Source organism: Papio anubis, chromosome 1, assembly GCF_008728515.1.
Source record: "Papio anubis isolate 15944 chromosome 1, Panubis1.0, whole genome shotgun sequence".
Taxonomy (NCBI): domain Eukaryota; kingdom Metazoa; phylum Chordata; class Mammalia; order Primates; family Cercopithecidae; genus Papio; species Papio anubis.
The window spans coordinates 49,051,310-49,075,128 of NC_044976.1; the positions used below are offsets into that span (position 1 = coordinate 49,051,310).

At 37.8% G+C, this 23,819-nt stretch overlaps 1 protein-coding gene across 4 annotated transcripts in view; it reads right to left on the minus strand.

The window, feature by feature from the left end:
• Nucleotides 1-23,819, minus strand: part of FAF1 (Fas associated factor 1) — a 495,227-nt gene that overhangs the window by 147,788 nt on the left and 323,620 nt on the right. For all 4 annotated transcript variants that reach the window (XM_021922862.2, XM_031668481.1, XM_021922837.2 and 1 more), the window contains one exon: nt 2,701-2,796. In XM_021922862.2, coding sequence (XP_021778554.2) covers nt 2,701-2,796 — 96 coding nt within the window. The remainder of the gene's footprint in view (nt 1-2,700; nt 2,797-23,819) is intronic.

Below are 23,819 nucleotides of genomic sequence, written 5' to 3' on the forward strand. Positions count from 1 at the left end.
ATCCATTAAAGAGTGGAAGTATGACCTACTCTAGACATTAAAAACAGACTCAAGCACTTTAAAGAAATATCTCATTAAATTATGTCCAGCAATTTCGGCCAAGCAGTGAAACTCAATATTATCTTTCTTTCACAAGGGCTGGTGAGATAAAGTGCTTTTAAAAAAAAAAAAAAAAAGTTTGGTCTCTTGAAAAGTAATAAACATTTTTGCAGACCAAGTACAGTACGGTATAATATAGCACAGTCATATTATTAGCAGGGGAAAAAGTTTCCTTCTCTGTGGTTTTCTAAAAAATGTTAAAAACCAGAGTGGCAAAGTATAATTTTCACAGGATGATTATAGACTACAACCTGAATTATGTAGCTCCATTTCTCTTTCACATGTTTAAGTGATATAAATACATATTCAAAGGATTGCTGAAGAAGTCCTGTGGTCGATTCCATAATGGGTGTCCAAAATATATAGGCAGTTTAAATAAAAATGAGCAACCACATTTTGTATAGAATGTAAATGGAAACAATTTTTTATTGTACTAGCCTAAGCTTTTAAATACTTGAATTGTGCTCCAATTTAAAAAATTCTAGTTTAAGGCCAGGCATGGTGGCTCAAACTTGTAATCCTAGCACTTTGGAGGGCTAAGGAGGGTGGATCATTTGAGGTCAGGAGTTCAAGACCAGCCTCGCCAACGTGGTGAAACTCTGTCTCTATTAAAAATACAAAAAAATGAGCCGGGTGTGGTGGCACATGTCTGTAATCCCAGCTACTCCGGAGGCTGAGGCACGAGAATCACTCGAACCCAGGAGGCAGAGGTTGTAGTGAGCCGAGATTGTGACACTGCACTCCAGCCTGGGTGACAGAGTGAGACCCTGTCTCCAAAAAAAAAAAAAAAAAAAAAAATATATATATATATATATATAGTTTAAATAAAGCTCATCTGTGCTATTTAGTTATGGCCTCCATTGTATACACTTTTTAACGTCTTGGTGATTACTTTTCCTAGCACATAGTAAGAGCTTAATAAATATTTCTTAAATGAGTAAGTTAAAACATCCATGCCCTCTTTCCCATTTCCTTATAACCATGGTCAGAGTTGAGCATGAAAGTGCTGTTTGTAGCCATGGAACAGAATTTAGGTATTTCCTCATAATATTCTTTAGGCTCGGGCTGGGCGCGGTGGCTCATGCCTGTAATCCCAGCACTTTGGGAGGCCGAGGGGGGTGGATCATGAGGTTAGGAGTTCGAGACTAGCCTGGCCAATATAGTGAAACCCCATCTCTATTAAAAATACAAAAATTAGCCGAGTGTGGTGGCAGGCACCTGTAGTCCCAGCTACTTGGTAGGCTGAGGCAGGAGAATTGCTTGAACCTGGGAGGTGGAGGTTGCGGTGAGCTGAGATCGCGCCATTGCACTCCAACCTGGGCAACAAGAGTGAAACCCTAGTCTCAAAAAAAAAAAAAAAAAAAAAAAAAGAATATATATATATATTCTTCGGGCTCACATAGACCGAAATAGGCACAACACACACACAAACATGTTCAATCTCATCTGCCCATTCTCTTTGTTTCTTTAGGACACTTGTGTGCAACACTATCACTGCATTTTTTATATTATGCCATCACTATTATTATTATATTTTTATTATTATTTTTTGAGATGGAGTTTCACTCATTGCCCAGGCTGGAATGCAATGGCACAATCTCAGCTCACTACAACCTCCACCTCCTGCGTTCAAATGATTCTTCTGCCTCAGTTTCCTGTGTAGCTGGGATTACAGGCATGCACCACCATGCCTGGCTAATTTTGTATTTTTAGTAGAGATGGAATTTCTCCATGTTGGTCAGGCTGGTCTTGAACTCCTGACTTCAGGTGATCCGCTCACCTTGGCATCTCAAAGTGCTGGGATTACAGGCGTGAGTCACTGCACCCCGCCACTGTTATTTTATTATCTATCACCCTTGACTCTGAGCACTTTGGTATAGGTACAGTGTTACTCATTTTTGTTCTCTAAAAATATCAAGCACAGCGTCTGTCTCATAGTAAGTGCTCCAACCCAATGAGTTAAAGGACTTCCAGGGTCAATCCTCATGAATCTACTCAACTACACAGTCAACACCAAAAAAACTTTCTTTTTTCTTTTTTGAGATGCATTCTCATGCTCTTGCCCAGGCTGGAGTGCAGTGGCGCCATCTCGGCTCACTGCAACCTCTGCCTCCTGGGTTCAAGCAATTCTCATGCCTCAGCCTCCCAAGTAGCTGGGATTACAGGTGTCCGCCACCACACCTGGCTAATTTTTGTATTTTTAGTAGAGACGGGGTTTCACTGTGTTGGCCAGGCTGGTCTCGAACTCCTGGCCTCATGTGCTCTACCTGCCTCAGCCATCCAAAGTGCTGGGATTACAGGCGTGACTGACTGTGCCCAGACTAGAAAGTTCTTTGTTAGCCTGATAGTTCTAAGTAAAAATCATTTCAACCAATCCACCTGAATTCTGTCTGTTGAAACATAAAACTAACAGAGAAAGAAGGAGCACATTAGTAATAACCTTGCATGGACAGTTTCTGCCTTCAAGAATTTACCAGGATATAATTAATGCTATATTAACTTTATCTATTCATTGCTCTGGCAGATAAAAAAGAAAGGGAAATGGGCAGGTAGGTGGGGGATGGGCCTTCTGTTCAATGAAAAGCTGGCAAACAGGCTTACTTCTTCTGACTGTTCCTGGGTCTGTGCAGGTGAAGATCTTCTTCCCACTGTAAGTCGATGGCAGGGATAAGAGAGCCCTGATTCAGCAAGACACATCTGCAAAAAGTAGAATCCATCATTTGTAAACAAAATATGGCCATGTTTCACAAAAGGATTTTACCTTTCAGGTATTTTCTATTATTGCTGAAGCTAGATTAGAAAGTTAACTCTAGTATCCTGGGTATTGCATTACCAGGAAGGCTTTGAAAATTTGAATTTTTTCCACACATGAGATGTTATGGTAGCCAAGGCTAATTTTCATTAGATGATAGATTGAGGCTCCAGGAAATTGTAATGAGCCCCAAATAAGGCAAAGTATACATACTTGCCCCCAATCCCTCACTGCCTCAATGTGCGTCTGCTACTTTTCTGATTAGCAGAATAATACTTCAGTTTCCTAACTCTGAGGGCAGTAAGGATAGAAATATAAAATTGTAGGTGAGATACAGAATTTAAAATTTCCCTAAGATACATATACCAAAAATATATAAAAATCTAAGTTTAGGTTTTACCCTAAAGGAAGCTGCCTTATATTTGAGTAGTTATAAAAGTTCTCCTATTACAGGGTGCTTCATTTTCAATACTTCATTTTCAATACACTGTTTAAACAGATTAGCCTTAAATAACTTGAGTCAATGATGCTTCAGGTACTCAGAGAGTTTACTTGTCAAAACTGGTTAATAAAGAAGACAATGATTAAGACATTGTCTTATCCTAGAGGTATAATCTCACAATTGCAAGTATTAAAAGTTCTTATAAACCTGCCTTTAAAAGATTCTTTGAAAAATGTCTTGGGAAGATGATGAATATACATATATAGGACAAATGAAACCAAACCAAAACAAAAAAATAAGCAAATGAAAAAATTACAACTGTCCTTAATGACACCTAGATAGGGATAGTACTTGATTATTACTTTCTCCACAGTGTAGGGATAATAAGGTTGAGTTTACGGGTAAAGCAATGAGAAAATGCCTAGCACACAGTAGTGGCTCAACAAACATTACTTTTTACTAGTCTGTGAAGAATACTTGTGGCTTGAAATAAAATGTCCAGTGAGAAGGATGGACTCTAGAAAACATGACTTTAGCAGAAATACCTTCCTCACCTACACTGTTCCATGAGAGAAGCCCACTGTCATCTTGTATTTTGGGGTCTTTCTGAGTTAGCCTGTTCCTTAATTAACACAAGAATAGTTACCTTATTAAATTCAATTATTTAGTCTTTACAGTGTCAACCAAAGAGAAAAAAACAGTGACCCTAGTGGTGATGATGATGCTTATATACAAAAAATGCCTATAGAATTTGAATAAATATCATGAAATGTGAGGGTAGATACAAAAGCAGTATTTGTAAATTAACATTATATAATATTAACATTATTTTAAGTATATGTGTCCAATTAAATAATTTGATAATTATACTACATCAACACAAAAAGTTTATGCATTTAAATTATCCAAAGAAAACCTTTTTTTCACAAAAATCATAATTATTTTACAGTATTTATATTTTTAAGACCACATCTCAAGGAAAAAGTAGCTGTTGTAGGCAAGAATTTAATTGTTCTTATCAGCTGTTAATGATTGAAATATAAGGACGGTAAATCATTTTTTGACAAGACATGAAGAAAAACGACCAAAATTAAATAAATTTGCCCTGTTAAAAAGTAATCCATGGACAGGCAGGCACTTAACAAATTCTTGTTGATTGCTAAAGGAACTTTTTCTATTTAATAACAGGAGACAGCTAAGTGTAGAATGGACTTTTAAACTCAGAGCGTCCTGAGTTCAAATTCACTTCTACTATTCACTCAAATCAATATTTTACATCTCAAAACTAAGTTTCCTGGCTGGGCGTGGTGACTCATGCCTGTAATTCCAGCACTTTGCAAGGCCAAGTCAGGAGGATAGCTTGAGCTCCTCAGGAGTTCAAGACCAGCTTGGGCAACATAGTGAGATCTTGTCTCTAACAACATAAACAAAAGATTAGCTGGGTACAGGGGTGCACACCTGTAGTCCCTGCTACTTGGGTTGCTGAGGCAGGAGGATCACTTGAGCCCAGGTAGTCAAGGCTGCAGTGAGCCATGATCACACCACTGTACTGCAGCCTGGGTCACAGAGTGAGACCCTGTCTCCAAAAACAGAAAAAACAATTAGCTGAGCATGGTGGCACACACTCATAGTCCAGCTACTAGGGAGGCTGAGATGGGAGGATTGCCTGAGCCTAGGAGATCAAGGCTGCAGGGAGCTGGGATCATGCCACTGCATTCTAGCCTAGGTGACAGAGCAAGAACTTGTCTTTTTTTTTAAAAAAAAAAAAAAAAAAAAAAAAAGGCTAAGTTTTTTGTTCTATAAAATTAACATGACCTTTCCTAACAGGCTTTCTGTGAGGATGGCTTAAATGAGAATACACTTGCTACATGGTAGATATTCCATCAGTGAGTGAATACTCAAAGTCCACTTGAAGTTTTTTCTTTTCTTCTTACAGACAGTATTTAGTGTTAAGAACATACTGTGCTGGGCACAATGGCTCATGTGCTGGGCACGGTGGCTCACGCCTGTAATCCCAGCACTTTGGAAGGCTGAGGCCAGTGGATTACCTGAAGTCAAGAATTCGAGACCAGGCTGACCAACATGGTGAAACCCCACTTCTACCAAATAAAAAAATAAGCCGGGCGTGGTGGTTCATGCCTGTAATTCCAGCTACTTGGGAGGCTAAGGCAGGAGAATTGCTTGAACCCAGGAGGCAGAGGTTGCAGTGAGCTGAGATTGGGTCACTGCACTCCAACCTGGGCAACAAGAGCGAAATTCCGTCTCAAAAAAAAAAAAAAGAACATACTAACTACGTGATTCTCAAAGTACGTACTATAGGCACAGGGTTCTTGAGATTCTTTCAGGAGTTCCATTAGGTCAAAATTATTTCATAATAATACTTAAATGGCATTAGACTTTTTCACTGTGTTTTATTTATTTATTTATTTTCTTGAGAGGGAATTTCGCTCTGTCACCCAGGCTGGAGTGTGGTGGTACGATCTTGGCTCACTGCAACCTCTACCTCCCAGGTTCAAGTGATTCTCCCGCTTCAGCCTCCAAAGCAGCTGGGATTACAGGTACGTGCCACCATACCTGGCTAATTTTTTGTATCTTTGTAGAGACGCGGTTTTAACACGTTGGCCAGGCTGGTCTTGAACTCCTGACCTCAGGTGATCTGCCCGTCTCAGCCTCCCAAAGTGCTGGGATTACAGGTGTGAGCCACCACGGCTGGCCACACTGTGTTTTTATACTGATATTAAAAAAAGCAATGGTGGGCAAATCTGCTGATACTTCAGCACAAATTAAGGTAGTAGCACCAAACTGTTAAAAATCTCCAGTTCCATGTACTCTGTAAAAATGGCAGTTTCATTTAAGAATGTCCCTGTTAGATCAGAAAAATTGTTACTTTTAATTAAATTTTGACTCAACACATGTCTTTTAACGTTCTATGTGACAAATGGGAAGTATGTATAAAGCACTTGTAGAGCATATCAAAGTATAATGGATGGCTTGAAGAAAAAGCACTTGTGTTTGAGTTATATGCTGAATTAGCCACTTTTTTTCATGAAACACCATTACTACTTAAACAAATGATGGGCAGACAAACTGTGGTTATTTGGATTTGGTATTTGGGTAAGCATCCCTTATTCAATGCTTGGGACCAGAGCTGTTTCAGACTTAGAACTGTTTTGGATTTTGGAATATTTGCATCATACATACCTAACAGTTGAGCACTCCAAATCTAAAAATCCAAATCTGAAATGCTCCAATGAGCATTTCCTTTCAACATGACACTGCTGCTTAAAAAGTTAGATTTCCAGATTACAGGTACTCAACCTGTGATTGAGTATCCCTAATTGCTGAACATTTTCTCCAAAATGAAAGAAGTGAGACTACTACTTCAAGAAACAGGTTTGACAGTATTAATTGCCAATGACAAAATTTGAGTTTTCACATAAAAATTAAGAGTTTTAAAAACTATCAGCCATCATGAGCTTGACAGCTTCTCAATACTTAAAGCCTTTGTGATGAGCTCAGTAGTTTTATTAATAGATGTGATTTTTTATATCATATAATGTATCAACATTTGGAAAATCTGCATAACTTACAAGACCAATATTCTCCAAATGAACAGTGATTGCATAATGTTATAAAATTATGTATGGATAAAGGTTTAATTCAAAGTGTGAGGCATATCAATGTATCTCACTATGACAAAGTATTAATACAAAAAGTATACTGATAGGGTTTCAGATTCTACAAAGAAAGTAACATTTAGCTCTACCTGAGAAAGCTCCGTGCCACACATACACACACACATACAAATTAAAATTAAAAAAATAAAACTAACCTTTAGGAAACTACCACTTCTCAAGTTCTAGTTTAGTATCAAAGAATAATAGCTATAATTATTTGAAAAGACTATTAAAATACTCCTCCCTTTTCCAACTACAGATCTTTATGAGGTCAGATTTTCTTCATATCTTCAACCAAACAAAATTCATTATAACAGGTTAAGTGTAGAAGAAGGAAGACACAAAAATCCAGTTGTCCTTTATTAAGACAGACATTAAAGAGATTTGTAAAAGTATAAAAACAATGTCACTTTACTTACTGAATTCTTAGAAAATATAATTACTTTGTGTAAAATTCTATTTATATTAACATGTAATTCACTTGTTATCTTAAATATTATTTTCTTCAATATTAATTTTTAGAATGGTAAATGTCAATGAATATAATCCACATAAACAAAAGCTCTCTGGGGTCTTTGATGATTTCTTTACAAGTGAAAAAGGATCCTGAGACCAAAAAGCTGAGAACTGCTGAACTATGCAATGTGTACATGTGCAACTAATTTTCATGAATAATGACGACTATTATTTGAAACAACTGAAAAGGCAAAAAAGCTCTTTCGTGAAATCTTAGAATCTTTTTGATGTTTCTTCTTTACATAATAAACAAAGGATAAAATATTTTCCTTGTATTATTCTTTATGTTATTCTTCATACGAAAATAAAATACTAGGACAATATGCAAAGGAAAACTCCTGTAAACCACCATGACTGATCACTGGCTATGTCTAACAAGTTGTTAGTAAAACACAGTATTATCATTTTAAGCTTGGTCCTCAGAGCATTTAGGGCCATTCTTAATACTTCTTTCTTTAAAAATATGAATTAGTAGGCTGGGCGTGGTGGCTCACACCTGTAATCCCAGCACTTAGGGAGGCCAAGGCGGGTGGATCACTTGAGGTCAGGAGTTGGAGACCAGCCTGACCAACGTGGTGAAACCCCATCTCTACAAAAATACAAAAATTAGCCGGGCATGGTGGCGGCAGCGTGCACTCCCAGGTACTCAGGAGGCTGAGGCAGGAGAACTGTTTGAACCTGGGAGGCAGAGGTTGCAGGGAGCCGAGATTGAGCCACTGCACTCCAGCCTGGGTGAGACTCAGTCTCAATTATATATATACACATATATATTCATATATACACATATATATTCATATATACACATATTCATATATATACATAGATACTCATATATATATGAATTAGTTCTTCAAATTATTTTTTATTTTATAGCCAAATTTTAACCCTCTCCCAAATACATGCTTGCAGTCTCTCTTTTTTTCTAATTATAAATGACAAAGACTAAGACATTTTAAGAGTACTGCAAGCTATAAAACCTGTTATGGGACCTTGGGTCAGTAACCAAGAGTCTTAACATCTCCTTTTGTAAAATATAGGTAGGACCAACTACATGGCCTCTCAGATCCCTTCTAGCCCTAATGGGCTATGATCTTCATATATCACTAAGGAGATTTGGTTATGTCACCTGCAGACTCCTTGCTCTGCATGTGACACACCCACTAACACAACTGAACAAGATTCAAACTAGAGCTTTACTGTTTGTATCTTTTATTCACTCAGTTTGTAAAATACAATTCTCTTGTGTTTTAAGAAGAACAATTAATATGAGACATTTTTAAAAAACCATATCTCAAGCTTATCATCATCCTAACATGGCACTGATGTAATTTCATCCAGATTTGGGAATGCTACTGGATATTAGCATTGAATACACTGCACTGATGGTCTCCTTAATCTATGTATTTGTACGTCAAGATGTATCCAATTATACACTTAAAAATATATGGCTTATTACAGGTCAATTATATTTCAATAAGGCAGTATTCAGTGTTATTAATACACACATTTATATCCTCATATAAAGTATTACTTTTTTTTTTTTTTTTTTGAGACAGTCTCACTCTGCCACCCATGCTGGAGTGCAGTGGTATGATCTCGGCTCACTATAACCTCCCCCTCCCAGGTTCAAGTGATTCTCCTGCCTCAGCCTCCTGAGTAGCTGGGACTACAGATGCACGCCACCAAGTCCGGCTAATTTTTGTATTTTTGTAGAGGTGGGGTTTCATCATGTTGCCCGGGCTGGTCTTGAACTCCTGACCTCAAGTGATCTGCCCGCCTCGGCTTCCCAAAATGCTCAGATTATAGACAGGAGCCACCTCACCCAGCCTAAAGTATTGCTTTTTGACATATGTATACATACACCCCTGACACCATTCAGTATTTTAAAAAACAGTTGTATAATAACTGCTATTAAGAGCTCAATATGTACTGTTATTACACAAAGTGCTTTATATGCACTATCCCACTTAATTCTCATAATAACTCTGCCAGGTAAGGATTATAATTCCCATTTTAGAGATGAGGTTACTAAACCTCACACAGAATAAGAAGGTTGCCCAAAGTCAAACAGGTACTGAGTGGTGAACCCAAATTAAAATTCAGGCAGTTTATCTCACAACCATTTTAAAAGAATCCAATCAAACAACTATTAAGGCTCTAAAATATCTTGTCTATCTGATAACCAATAATTACTTTCTTTGGCTTAATTAAAACAGCTACTCCTAGAGACCATCAATTAGTCAGAAACTACATAGAAAGTGCTTAACATATGTCTACCATACATGACAACTCTGTAAATTAAAGACTATCATGATTGTACAAATCATAAAACAACCTTAGAGTGGTGGAGTAACTTGTCCGAGATAAATCAGGTACCAGATGGCAAACCAAATTTAACTCCAAAAGCCATGGAGTTTTCTACAACATCCCATTTCCAACATAAATAAGGCTTTTTATGGTAAGGAGTCCTGAAGATGACTGCTGGAATACCCCTTTTAAATTTTCAGATGCTTACTGTTCAGCTAAACAGGTTACTGAGGTGGTTTTAAACCAAACTGAGTCATGAGGCTAAAATTTCATTTACTGCCAACCAAAGCACAAATCAAAAAAGCTTATTTATTTTTATTCACAATCCGAGATTTCTTCTGCCCTTCCCCCAGCCATTTTTTTGTCACTTATGTGCTAGAAAAGTCACACAGAGCTTTAATTTGTGGCAGGTTGAAGCAAGCTTATTAAGAATGCTAGTTACCAAGTGTACATGCACTTGTCTGGACTAGCCCACTGCCACATTCTTGTAGCAGGGTTAAACAGCAGTTTAGTCACCTCATAAAAAGGCACACTGTTAAAAAGGAAGTGACTAATAATATTCTGGAACCAACAGAATATTAAAAGACATGTGCAGGTCAAGATCAATTATCAACAAAACTCTTGTGTAAATAGCTCAAAAAACTGTGTTCTCTGCTTGGCCTTGCTGTGTTATAGTCCTCAATTGATTTGGCAAGTTGGTAAAGTTTAATGAAATAAACACCAACAGTTACAAGTTCTGAGGCTTTTTGCTATGTACATAAACACAAATGCTACCATGTAAGCAACCGTAGTTGGAAGAAACAACGATGGCTGCTATACATGGCTTCATTTTACACACAAGATATTAGCTTTGGAAGAGTCCTCAGAATTCATCAGTTGCTTGTATCCCAACCAGGAGATCTTGAAGCCTTAGCTGAGTCAAGTGCTGCTGCCATACCTTCCCCTACCCAGCATCTCCCTTGCCCCATTCCAAGCTAGTAATGAGAATTTCCAGAGAGAAGGTATCGGCAGCCTTCTCTTAAACTTCTACCAGTAATCCCATCATCCCCAACAGATTCCAAATGAAAGACAGTTTCTCCTCACAAGGTAAGCGTCTAATCCTCTCACTTAACAGGGAAAGAAATTGAGGTATAGAGAGGTAAAGTGTTTGCTTCAAGTCTCACATCTGCTTAATGATAGCACAAGCATGTTCTCTTTTTGACTCCTAATCTTGGTTTTTCTTTTTCTTCTTCTTTTTTTTTTTTTTTTTGAGACAGAGTCTTGCCATGTTACCCAGACTGGACTGGAGTACAGTGATATACAATCATGGCCGACTGCCACCTCAATCTCCTAGCATCAAGCAATCCTCCCACCTCAACCTCCTGTGTGGCTGAGTCTACAGGTGCATGCCACCATGCCCAGCTAATTCTTAAATTTTTTGTAGAGATGAGGGTCTCCTTATTTTTTTTTGTAAAGATGGAGTCTCATCATGTTGCCCAGGCTAGTCTTGAACTCCTGGGCTCCCCCTTTTGGCCTCTCAAAGTGCTGGGATTACAGGTGTGAGCCACCACACCCAGCCAACTATGTGTTTTTTAAAGATGTTACAGTTAATTGTAAAATACTAACAACTATCTTGATTTAATTATCTCATATTTTCTTTTAAAAGCTTTTGGAAATATATATAATAAATTTAAATGCCCCTTCCTTACTTTTTTGGTTTCTTTCGTTTAATCTGGTGGGACTCTCAAAATCAAGGAGGATCACCTGATGCTATTTTTCTATATTATAATTACCTACTTTTATGCTTCCTTATACTGTCCCAACATTATCTTGAGATTTTGGCTATCAAAGAGAGTTGCTCAACAGAAAAGCTTTTTTTTAAAAAAAAAAATCTTCTAGGGCATTTCATCACCTAAAACCAGATTACATCATAGGGAGATAAAGAGCTGCTCACTGTAACAGAATTAGCAAAATTTCTAAATGGATATGCTTTTATACTAGTACTTCATTACTTATTGATTTTAGTGAGTACAATAGAAGAGGTTCTGAAGTATTTTACATCATTAAAATACTTCTGAAGAGCATTAAGTTACACAGTAGGAAATACAACCCAATTAGACCAGCCTAACATTGTCTAGTGGCATAGTCCCTCATACCTATTCAGAGAGAATGGTCAACTTTATTTATATAAAAAAGTACTATCCTCAGGTAAGTAAGTGCTCAAGATGTTATATTGTAAGGCAACTTTAAACCAAAGTTATTTCAGCTGAATCAAGAACTCTGTTTCAAAGTCAACTTTTTTTTTCCCCCCCCACACAGGCCAATAATCCACACTATGAATTAAAATAGCCCTTCTTTCTCAGTTCCTATCACTACAGCTTTATGTCATTTAGTTGCTTATGAGCACCCTCTGGTGGAGGGCAGAAGAGGGAAAAGAACATACTAAACATATTGCTTATAACCAGTAAGAATAGTGAGGGGGAAAAAGAGATCTGGAATATGTGCAGACTTCTCTTGACTCTGCTTTTCTTCCTCATATTATTTGATAATTCAGAACTATTTGTTGAATGTTATACTAACCATATAGTTACTCAGAGTTGACAACGTATTCAATAAATATTAAGTTATTATACGTCAGGCACTTGGATCCAAACAATCTGGCTTTGGATCCTAGCTTTGATATCTAATGTCATTTCTCAGGAAAGCTGCTGATCTCAAAAGATCTGTTTCCTTGTCTGAGAAATGGGAATAATATGTTTGTTGACATAAAAAGATAAGTGAAAAAATATGTAGCATAGTGGACTAGATTTTCAACTTTAAAAAAATAAAAATCAGACACCACTTCATCTTTGTCTCCTTGCCAGAAGGAAGGATTATCAAATAGGTGTTTTTAGTTGCAATGCCCAATTATTTCTGTTTTTAAGAATCTAAGCCTAGATGACAGAATTGGTATCATTTAAGTATTTTATATCAACTTATGTCAATTAAATTTAACTGTATTAGTATATGTTCTAAAACATACACACAACAAAATATATTTTTTCAGTCTTTTCCATACTAAAGATATCCAAATGATGCTGACCAATATTAAAGAAAAATTTCTTCCTAAGTGAACAAATTTAAATTATTAAGAGAGAAGGGTTTCTTATCATTTCCCACATGACATTCTTGTGAGTGCCAACCTGTGGAGAGCATTTTTGTTTAGATATATTGTAGCTGTGAGAGTTTCTAAGGGCCCATATCTTACATCACTCATTACCTACTTATGACGGGGAATTTCAAAAGGATACATTACACAGCCATGTCCAAAAGTGGAACTTGCTTCAGGTTTCCCATTCAATTCCTGGGACAGGAACTAAACCAAAATTGAGAGAAAGAACAACAGGCTATTGGAAGCAAAAAGAACAAGAATAAAAACAAACAAACGAAAAACTAAAAAGGATATCTCTGTCTGCTGCAATGACTTTGGGAGACCAGTTAAGCCTCCTGAGAACATTTAGCTCAAAAACATTTAATGAGCCTGTAAGCCACTTTTTTTTTTTTTTTTTCCTGTTACCACCATTAAAGCAAGAATTGTTCTTTTACGTCTTTAGGCTTCATGGTGCTCTTGTATGACTTCTCTCCCCCGTAAGTTGGCCTGTGGTATGATTCCATGTGTGTAAATACTTGGGAAGAACACTATATGTAGATCAAAGGACCTGGGTTAAAACTCTAAATCTGCCTCTTACTCATTCTGTGACCTTGATCAACTCTCTTAAGTTTTATCACCTGCATGATGAAAAAATTGGACTAGATGATTCTCATGTTTTCTCTCACCCTGAAAACTGTTTCAGTCTGATGTTCAAGGCCATAACCCTGCCCACCTTTCCAGCCATTACCTCCCACTACTTTTGTATACAGGTTTGTTTGCTCAATGATCCAAAAATGTGCCTTGCACGTGCCTACTCTTAGGCTTCTGCTCATTCCATTACTTTTGCCTGGGTTTCCCTCACCATTCTTTTCCACCTGTCTATTTCTTAGGTATGTGAAGATAACACAAGAAAAATTTAAGTGACAGAACTTCTTCAAAACTCAGCTCAATCTCTTTCTGAAAGCCTTCTATATAACCTCCCCAATTTCACATTTTTCTCTATCTCCAAAACACTTGGTATCTTTGGGTAGTCAATCATATCCAGTGATACTTGGACAAATCTTCCAGAAATAAACCTCATTTATTCAGCTAGTTCCTAAAGGAAGACCCAGAATCCCAGGTGGGAACTGAGTAGACAGAGGCAATGTGGATGTCACAGTGATGCAGGGCAGGCGAGTCCCAAAACTGGGGCTTAGCACAGGAGAGTTCGTGGCTTTGCCCAGAAAAGAATTCAAGGTGGGCTGGAGGTGTTAGCAACTTTTATTGAAGTGGCAGTGTACAACAGTAGCAAAGCGTACTGCTCCTTGTGGAGCAGGACTCCCCCATAGGCAGTGTGCTCACAGTGGCAGCTCAAAGGCTGTTCTGCAGTCATATTTATATCCACTTTTAATTACATGCAAATTAAGGGGTGATTATGCAGAAATTTCTAGGAAAAGGGGGTAACTTCTGGGTTGTCTGGTTGTTGACATGGAAAGGGGCAGTAACTTCTAGGTGCTGCCATGGTAATGGTAAACAGACATGGCACAATGGTGGACATGTCTTATGGAAAGCTGCTTTTGCCCTGTCCCTATTTTAGCTAGTCCTCAATTTGGTCAGGTGCCTGAGCCCTGCCTATGGAGTTCAGTCTCACCTTGCACATCAATAGGCAAAGGTTTTACATGAGTGGGTCAGGAACTGGACCCAAGAGGGGAAAGCCAAATTCCTAGAGATCAAAACTCTGTCATCCTAGATCTGTGGAAGTCTGCCCAGGCCATAACCATGTATGACATTTCTGTTCACTAGGGAAATGGTAGTTCTAAGAGAGGCAGCAACATTGCTTCAATGAGTGCAATGGATCAGGGGACCTGCTGTCCTAGGAGGGGAGGGGAAGAAGTAGTATCTTACTGAAGAAGGAGAAATCTTACCCTAAAATATATCCCCATATCTCTCAAATCATTTGTATCACTGACAACGAAGTGTCTGGAAAAATGTGTCATTGTAAGGCAATTTCTTCGGTAGGTAGATGTCATACTTCGTTGGAGAGGTATAAAAGCAGAGCAATTATGAACTTGAACTCCAAAGCCATTCTTCTAGGGTTTGAAATCCTGGCTCTGCTGGTTAACAGCTTGCATGACCCTGGACAACCCTCTCACCTTGTCAGTGCCTTAATTTCCACCTCTGTAAAGTCTTATAAGTTACAAGATTGTTGTGAAGATTCAAGAGTATGTGTATCTAAATCTGTCTATCAACCAATGTATCTACCTATGCTTGATTGTATGAATTTTGCTAAATCACTCTGGGGGAACAGACAGACAGTACTATAAGTACAGTGCAAAATACCATTATCCACTCACTTAACTAATAGTTACTGAGCAACCACAACGTGCCAAGACCTCAGCTGAGTGCTAAAGATAAAGCCACTGGTGAACAGTTTCTGCTTTGATAAAGTCAATAATTTCCCAGGCTTTAGGTTTGTGAATAAAGTATAGATCATGCTAATTCTATTTTATGCTATTCTGCCTAATCCTTGTTATTCCCTCTTAGTGAGAACGAACCTGGCATAGTTTGCCACATTGCCATTTCACAGGCAAGAAAAATGAGGCTCATATTTTCACTCAGGATCGATAACAGAGCTAACAGACAGCAAAACAGAGTCAGAACTAACTTCATCTCTAGTATTTATTTGAGGCAAGGTCTCGCTCTGTCACCCAGGCTGGAGGACAGTGGCTTGATCACAGCTCACCACAGCCTTGACCTCCCAGGCTCCAACAATTTTTCCACTTCAGCCTCCTGAGCAGCTGGGACTACAGGAACATGCCATCTGGCCAACTTTTTATTTTTTATTTTTAGTAGAGTCTTGCTATGTTGCCCACACTGGTCTTGAAATCCTGGGCTCAAGCAATCCTCCTACCTTGGCTTCTCAAAGTGCTGTGATTACAGGTGTGAGCTACTGTGCCTGGAGATTCCCAGCTTTTAAAAATGACATCATCTCCACCTGAAACGTAAACCAACCAGGCTGACTTGTCAAGCTTTTAATTTTGGGGATGCAGGAACATGGTAAAGCTGAATTACGGGGGAAAAAAAGTTAAGTCATTAGATTGCACAAAATATAACTATATTTTAAGACCATGAAAAAAATAAAGAGAACAACTTATGTTGCAAAACCACGTTTCACCTGTTTCCACCCGCCCCCCCCCCCCCCCCCCCCCCCCCCGCCCTCCACAGTTAGCTTCTATAGCCAGGAAATTTATAAACAAAAATCTCACTTTAACTTTTCTATATTCTACTCAGGTCAGGCAAACATAGTCATTAGTGATTTGAATTATTTTGCTAAATAAATTGAAGTATACTTTTAAAAGACAGCTGTCAAAGAAAAAGATAATGGATTGTGTTTGGAGAACAAATGGAAAAACATTGATCAAATCTTCTGTGGTTCTTACTGTACTGCAATACAGTGGTGTTCATATGATGACTTGCAGGTCATTCAGCTCATTCACATACATGTATTACCTGCTTCATATATGATCCATATGCTGATATGTTCAATACACTGAATACCTCTAAAAGAAACTGAAAACCAAACTTTCAAGCATGTTTTTAATTGTGGAAGTATCCTTTCCCAAAAGAGAACATAATTTTCTACACATTACTTGAGATTCCATACCATAACGGCTTACCAAAAAAAGAAGCATGGAAAAAAAGTTTCTGTTATTAAAACTACTTAAACAAATATCAAAAAGAAACCATGTTAAAATAAAAACAAATACATGTTTTTCAACAATTTATATTTCATGTTAATTGTTATTATTGTTTAATTAGACTGTATGAAAATATTTCTTGAAAGGTATTTAGAAGTTTATACTAAATGGGTGAAAAATCTATCTTGGATGCAGTGTGCTCAGGTTATAAAAGCATCAGTGCTTATTTTATCTCCCCACAAAGTGTTGCTGAGATAATTACTGCTGACAGCTTTATTCAAGGTTCATTTCACTTTTTCTGCTATTTTTCTCTGGTTAGAAGTTCAAGAGAGCCCATGGGAAGCCACACCCCTCACACCTGTTAGGCTTCTTCATGTTACAGAGGGCCAGTATGGACATGTCACTTCAAATTAGCATTGTACCAGGGCACTAACTGTGACAATTACTTATCACAGGTTTAACTAAAGAAAAAAAAAGTTTCTAATTCAACCACAAAAACAGTGTCACAAAATGTAATTTAAACCTGTAAAAGCAGGTTGCATAAAAAACATTCAGAGAGATACAAAATTGGTTCCCAGCATCGAGCTTTGTGCAGTATCTGAATTATGCAGGAATGCTATACAAGCGAACATTTCCTTTAAAACAAAATCAAACCAAAAAGGTAAACAAGGCAGCGCCAGCAATGGTGATGAGTGGGCCTCTTTAAATTTACTTCTTTGTGCTGGAGTATTTGATTCACTTTGTTAATTCTTTTGTGTCAAGTTACTAATTCAATAATGAAATTTCCAGTTAAAGCAAAGCAGCTACTTTTAGACTTATGAAAGACTTAGCTTTATACTAGGGAGAAAGAATTTTCTTCTAATATTTGCTTTTCTCCACTTACAGACCAGAAAATTATCATTAGACAAGGTAGATATTAACACAAAAAGAAAAAGGAAAAACCTCACACCCTTAAATGTGTTTCAAGCCAGTTATTATAAGACTCTCTGTTTCAAGTGCAAAATAATCTCAAAATTATGCCACCTCTGAAAGACCTAGGATAGTTGGAGGCGGTTAATATGGACTGCTGTGAGGCTAATTGTGGATCTTGAGTTAATTACTTTCTGCTGATAGGAGATTTTAAAAATAAATAAGATGGTCTTTTACTCCATTTTTACTTCAATTTAAACTCGAGGAAACACGAGATGATGATGGCTAAAGTCTGAATACTTCATTATTTGCTGCTGCTATTTAGATGAAGACCCAGAAAGTCTGAGAAATATGTCCACACCATAATCAACGCTAATGTTCACTAGCAAAACAAGAGTGGACAAATCTGTATTTTTCACAATGCATACAATTTGATTCACAAATGCCCAGTGCACATTACTTGGTCAGAGTTAACAGGAATTAACTGTCATTTCTCACCCCCCGCCAACCTCCCCACATACCCACACATGTATATACACACGCACAGGCTGGAGGACACAAGGCAGAGCTCATGGAAACTGGTTTTGAAACAGAAAGTGTTAAACACTCATGAAAAGCAAAGGGCAAAATAATGATGCTGAGCAGGAAATTCAACAGAAGAAATTGCTTGTTTGCAGAAAATCACACATATTAGTGAACGAAAACAGTTCGATGATAATCTTGGTATGGCCACATAATTTCAGTATTTTAATAGTTTGACAAATTTAAAAACCATCATACACATGAAAGGTGCATTATTAGAAATGTAACATTTTCTGAAGATATTTTTCTTCATTTCCTTAACATTTAGAAAGTCACTTTAACAAAAGCATATAAAGTCAACACAGGAAATATTGATTATAACAGTCTTGTTATAATATTGATTATAACAAGCCCTTTGCCTTATTCTGCAATCACAACAAATTTACAGAGAATGAAGACCAAATCTTCAGTTATAATGAAAAGGTTATTTTACCTCAAGCAGGTTCCTCATTTTATTATAAGTTTGATAAATAAAGAGGTTCTGTTTGTGGAAAAACCTCATTATTTTAGAGAGCTACTGTATTAATCAGTGGTCATTTCAGCTCATCATAACCACAACCTTCAAATATGCAAGGATACATCTCAAGCCTGCTTTGTATGCATGAGGGGTACCAACCAGCCACCTGGCACATGTCTCGTCAATAGTGAGATGCCATTTACCCCTCAACACTGTGGAACTCTTTGGATAGCAAATATAAGAGCTCTGGATATTTTTCCAGCAGCATCTAATTCCTTGGCAAAACCGAGGCAGTTATGCTAACAACTTTGGTCTCGGGACATGGACACAGTGCTGCTGCGCATCTTGTCCTGGCTTTTCCTCCTAGGAAAAAAGAGTCTGAATTAACTATACCATGTTAGGCACACCAGCATAAATGGGTACTATCTAGAAACAAGAAAAAGTAATTTCACCTTGCCAGTTAATCCTTGCTGGTTCAGCCCAGCCAAGTAATTTTTTTCCTTCTGCTCAACTCTTACAACCCTTATTGTGAAGCTCTAGAATTCGTGTTTTGTGATTGAAAAGAACTACAGTTTTCATCGTATCTGTGTTTAGGTGACTCTAAGGTCCTTGAAGACATAGCCTGGATCTTACATTCTCATTTTTATCTGCCACAGGGCTCTTAGTAGGTTGCTTTGCATATGCCACGCAATAAATGTCTAATGCTTTAATTTATATGGGTACTTTTCCTGCTTCCCTTGCCAAGATAAAATATGAAAGACTTGTAATTTTCTAGAGAAATATATAACCTATCTAGTCCTATAATCCAAGGCCTGGAAACCACTCCAAAGTGAGATAAATACTAAAAACTATCATTAGAATTTGAATAACTATCTGATTGACATCTGGGCCTCAGTGAAAAGTATAAGGTTCAAAAGCATTCTGACATGATATGGCATATTAAATTTAATTCAGTAGTCATGAAGACTTAAAACTACCAATCAAAATACGCAAAACAAAGACCAATTTACCTTCAACATAATTTGAACTTATGCATCTTCATTTTTTGACAAAGACATACTGTTTTTACTTCATACTTAATGTTTCTGTATAATTAGCTTTGCATTCTAATGTATTTCATCTCTGTGGACTTCATGGGAATTAGAGTAATCTAAGTATGATTCAGCTCTACTTTGTAAGACATGATTGCTCTTAAATTTATGAGGATGAATAATGTAGCTAATAAAAACATTTTCAAATTTATAATGTATATTAGACATTAAAAAAATCCAACAGGCTTTAAATGTCTCACATAAGAATAATACACAAGGAATTACACTTTTTAGGACTCCCACTCAAGTAAATACAAGAAACACTAAGTAATCACTCAACATACATGTGTTTATTTACTGGTTCTTCTATATACACATGCATTGCAAGACAAATCTTTTATATAAAAAAAAACCAAAAAACAAAAAGCACCAGGCTGGGCATGGTGACTCACACCTGTAATCCCAGCACTTTGGGAGGGCGAGGCGGGCAGATCACAAGGTCAAGAGATCAAGACCATCCTGGCCAACATAGTGAAACCCCGTCTCTACTAAAAATACAAAAATTATCCGGGCGTGGTGGCAAGTGCCTATAATCTCAGCTACTTGGGAGGCTGAGGCAGAAGAATTGCTTGAACCCAGGAGGCAGAGGTTGCAGTGAGTCGGGATTGTGCCACTGCATTCCAGCCTGGTGACAGAGCGAGACTCTCTCTCAAAAACAACAACAAACAAACAAAAACAAAAACAAAAAACCAAGAGACAAAAATGAGAAAACCCTCAGATCCGAAACTCTTTTAAAAAATATTTTGACACACGGTGAAAGAATGATCCATTCCCAAGACAAGCATGTATTCTATGGGCAGACTCATATCTGCAGCACTTACTTATGTCAATGCCACAAATCTGAAAGCTGTTAAGTGTTAACTCTTCGAACCAGGCAGAAACTATTGTTGTGTACAACTAAGTCTGATTATTCAAAAAACTAGTTTACCTGTCACTTCAAGCTGAATAAATGTATTGAAATATTAGAGTTAAGGGGGGAAAAAAAAGAATGTTTATGTGAGTGTAAAAAACTAAAAACTGAAAAATATTTCCTAGAGACTGGGAATAAATCATTTTATAAATTATTTTGATCAACACATAGTAATAATATTAGAAATCTTCCTTTAAAAACAAAACAAAATGGGCTGGGTGCAGTGGCTCACACCTGTAATCCCAGCACTTTGGGAGGCCAAGGCAGGTGGATCACCTAAGGTCAGGAGTTTGAGACCAGCCTGACCAAGATGGAGAAACCCCAATTCTACTAAAAATACAAAGTTAGCTGGGCGTTGTGGTGCATGCCTGTAATCCCAGCTACTCGGGAGGCTGAGGCAAGAAAACCACTTAAACCTGGGAGGTAGAAGTTGCAGTGAGCCAAGATACGCCATTGCACTCCAGCCTGGACCACAACAGTGAAACTCCGTCTCAAAAAAAAAAAAAAAAGAAAATTTCCCAGCAAAATGAGAAAAAAAATGACGTGAGAATGTGAGTGTGATTTTTTTATTTTTATTTTTAAAATTTCAACTTTTATTTTAGACACAGGGAGTACATGTGCAGGATTGTTACATGGGTATACTGCACCCATATAGTCAGCATAGTACCCAATAGGTAGTTTTACAACCCACGCCCTCCCTCCCTGCTCTAGTAGTCCACAGTGTCTACTATTCCCATGTTTATGCCCGTGTATGCTCAGTGTTTAGCTCCCACTTGTAAGTGAGAACACAGTATTTGGTTGTCTCTTCGTGCATTACTTAGCTTAGGGTTATGGCCTCCAGCTCTATCCATGTTGCTGCAAAAGATATGCTTTCATTCTTTTTCAAGGCAGCATTGTATTCCATGGTTGTTTATGTACCGCATTTTCTTTATCCAATCAACCACTGATGTCCACCTAGGTTGATTCCATGTCTTTGCTATTGTGAATAGCACTGCAATGAACATATGACTACATGTGTCATTTTGGTACAATAATCTATTTGCGGGGGGCTGGGGAGGGGCTGTACATACCCGTAATGGAACTGTTGGGTTGAATGGTAGCTCTAAGTTCTTTGAGAAATCTCCAAACTGCTTTCCACAGTGACTGAACTAATTTACATTCCCCCTAACAGTATATAAGTGCTTCCTCTCCTATGCAATCTTGCCGGTATCTACTGTTTTTGGACTTTTTAATATAGTCATTTTTGTCTGGTGTGAGATGGTATCTCATTGTGGTTTTAATTTGCATTTCTCTGATGACTAGCATTTTTTCATATGTTTGTTGGCTGCTTACATGTCTTCTTTTGAGAAATGTCTGTTTATATCCTTTGTCCATTTTTTAATGGGCTTGTTTTCTGCTTGCTTGTTTCAGTTCCTCATAGATTTCTGGATATAGAATTTTTGTTGGATGTACAGTTTGAAAGTATTTTCTCCCATTCTGTAGGTTGTTTACTCTGTCAATAGTTTATTTTTCTGTGCAGACGCTCTTTAGTTTAATCGGGCTCTACTTGTCAATTTTTGTTTTTGTTGCAACTGTTTTTGGGAACTAAGCCAAAAATTCTTTGCCAAGGCCCTTATTGGGAAGGGTATTCCCTAGGTTTTCTTCTGGGATTTTTACAGTTTGAGGTTTTACATTTAAATCTTTAATCCATCTTGAGATAATTTTTGTATATTATAAAATTTAAGGTGTCTAGTTTCATCTTTTGCATATGGCTAGCCAGTTATCCCAGCACATTTATTGAAAAGGGAGTCCTTTCCACATTGCTTGTTTTGTTGGCCTTGTCAAAAATCAGATGGTTGTAGGTGTGTGACTTTATTTCTGAGTCTTCTGTTCTGTTCCATTGGTCTATGTGTCTGTTTTTGTATCAATACCATGCTATTTTGGTTACTGTAGCCTTACACTTTAGTTTGAAGTCAGGCAGTGTGACGCCTCCCACTTTGTCCTTTTAGCTTAGTATTGCTTTGGGTATTCAGGCTCTTTTTTGTTTCCATATTAATTTTAGAATTTTTTTTTTCTAGTTTAGTGAAAAGTAACATTGGTAGTTTGATTGGAATAATACAGAATCTGTACATTGCCTTTGTCACTGTGGCCATTTTAATGATACTGATTCTTCCAATGCATGAGCATGAAATGTTTTTCCATTTATTTGTGTCATCTCTGATTTCTTTCAGCAGTGTTTTGTGGTTCTCATTGTAGAGATCTTCCACCTCCTTGGTTAGCTGTATTCCTAGGTATTTCATTTTCTTTGTGGCTAATGTAAATGGGACTGTGTTCTTAGTTTCACTCTCAGCTTGGTTGTTACTAGTGTATAGAAATGCTACTGATTTTTGTATACTGATTTTTTTTTTTTTTTGAGACAAAGTCTTACTCTGTTGCCCAGGCTGGAGTGCAGTGGCATGATAGCGGCTCACTGCAACCGTTGTCTCCCAGATTCAAGCGATTCTCCTGTCTCAGTCCCCCGAGTATCTGGGATTACAGGCATGGGCCACCATGCCCAGCTAATTTTTGTATTTTTTGTGGAGATGGAGTTTCATCATGTTGGCCAGGCTGGTCTCGAACTCCTGACTTCAAGAGATCCGCCTGCCTCAGCCTCCCAAAGTGCTGGGATTACAAGTGTGAGCCACCCTGCCTGGCCTAAGAGATCTTCTTGATACTGATTTCTATTTTTATTGCACTGTGTTTTGAGAGTATGCTTGGTATGATTTCAATTTTTTTGAATTTATTGAGACTTGCTTTATGGCTGAGCATGTGGTCAATCTTAGAATATGTTCTGTGTGCAAATGAGAAGAATGTACATTCTGTGGTTGTTGGATGGATTGGTCTGTAAATGTCTATTAGGTCCAGTTGGTCAAGTGTTGAGTCTAGAATTTCTTTTTTAGTTTTCTGCTTCAGTGATTTTTTTCTTCAGTGATTTTTTTCTTTTGAGATGGAGTCTCACTCTGTCGCTCAGCCTGAAATGCAATGGCATGATATCAGCTCACTGAAACCTCCGCCTCCCAGGTTCAAGCAATTCTCTGGCCTCAGCCTCCTGAGTAGCTGGGATTACAGGTACCCACCACCACTCCCAGCTAATTTTGTATTTTCAGTAGAGATGGGGCTTTACCATGTTGGCCAGGCTGGTCTCGAACTCCTGACCTCTGGTGATCTGGCTGCCTCGGCCTCCCAAAGTGCTGGGATTACAGGCGTGAGCCACTGCGCCCAGCCACCTAAATATTTTTTAATGCCAAGAACTTGTTTTATGAATCTGGTGCT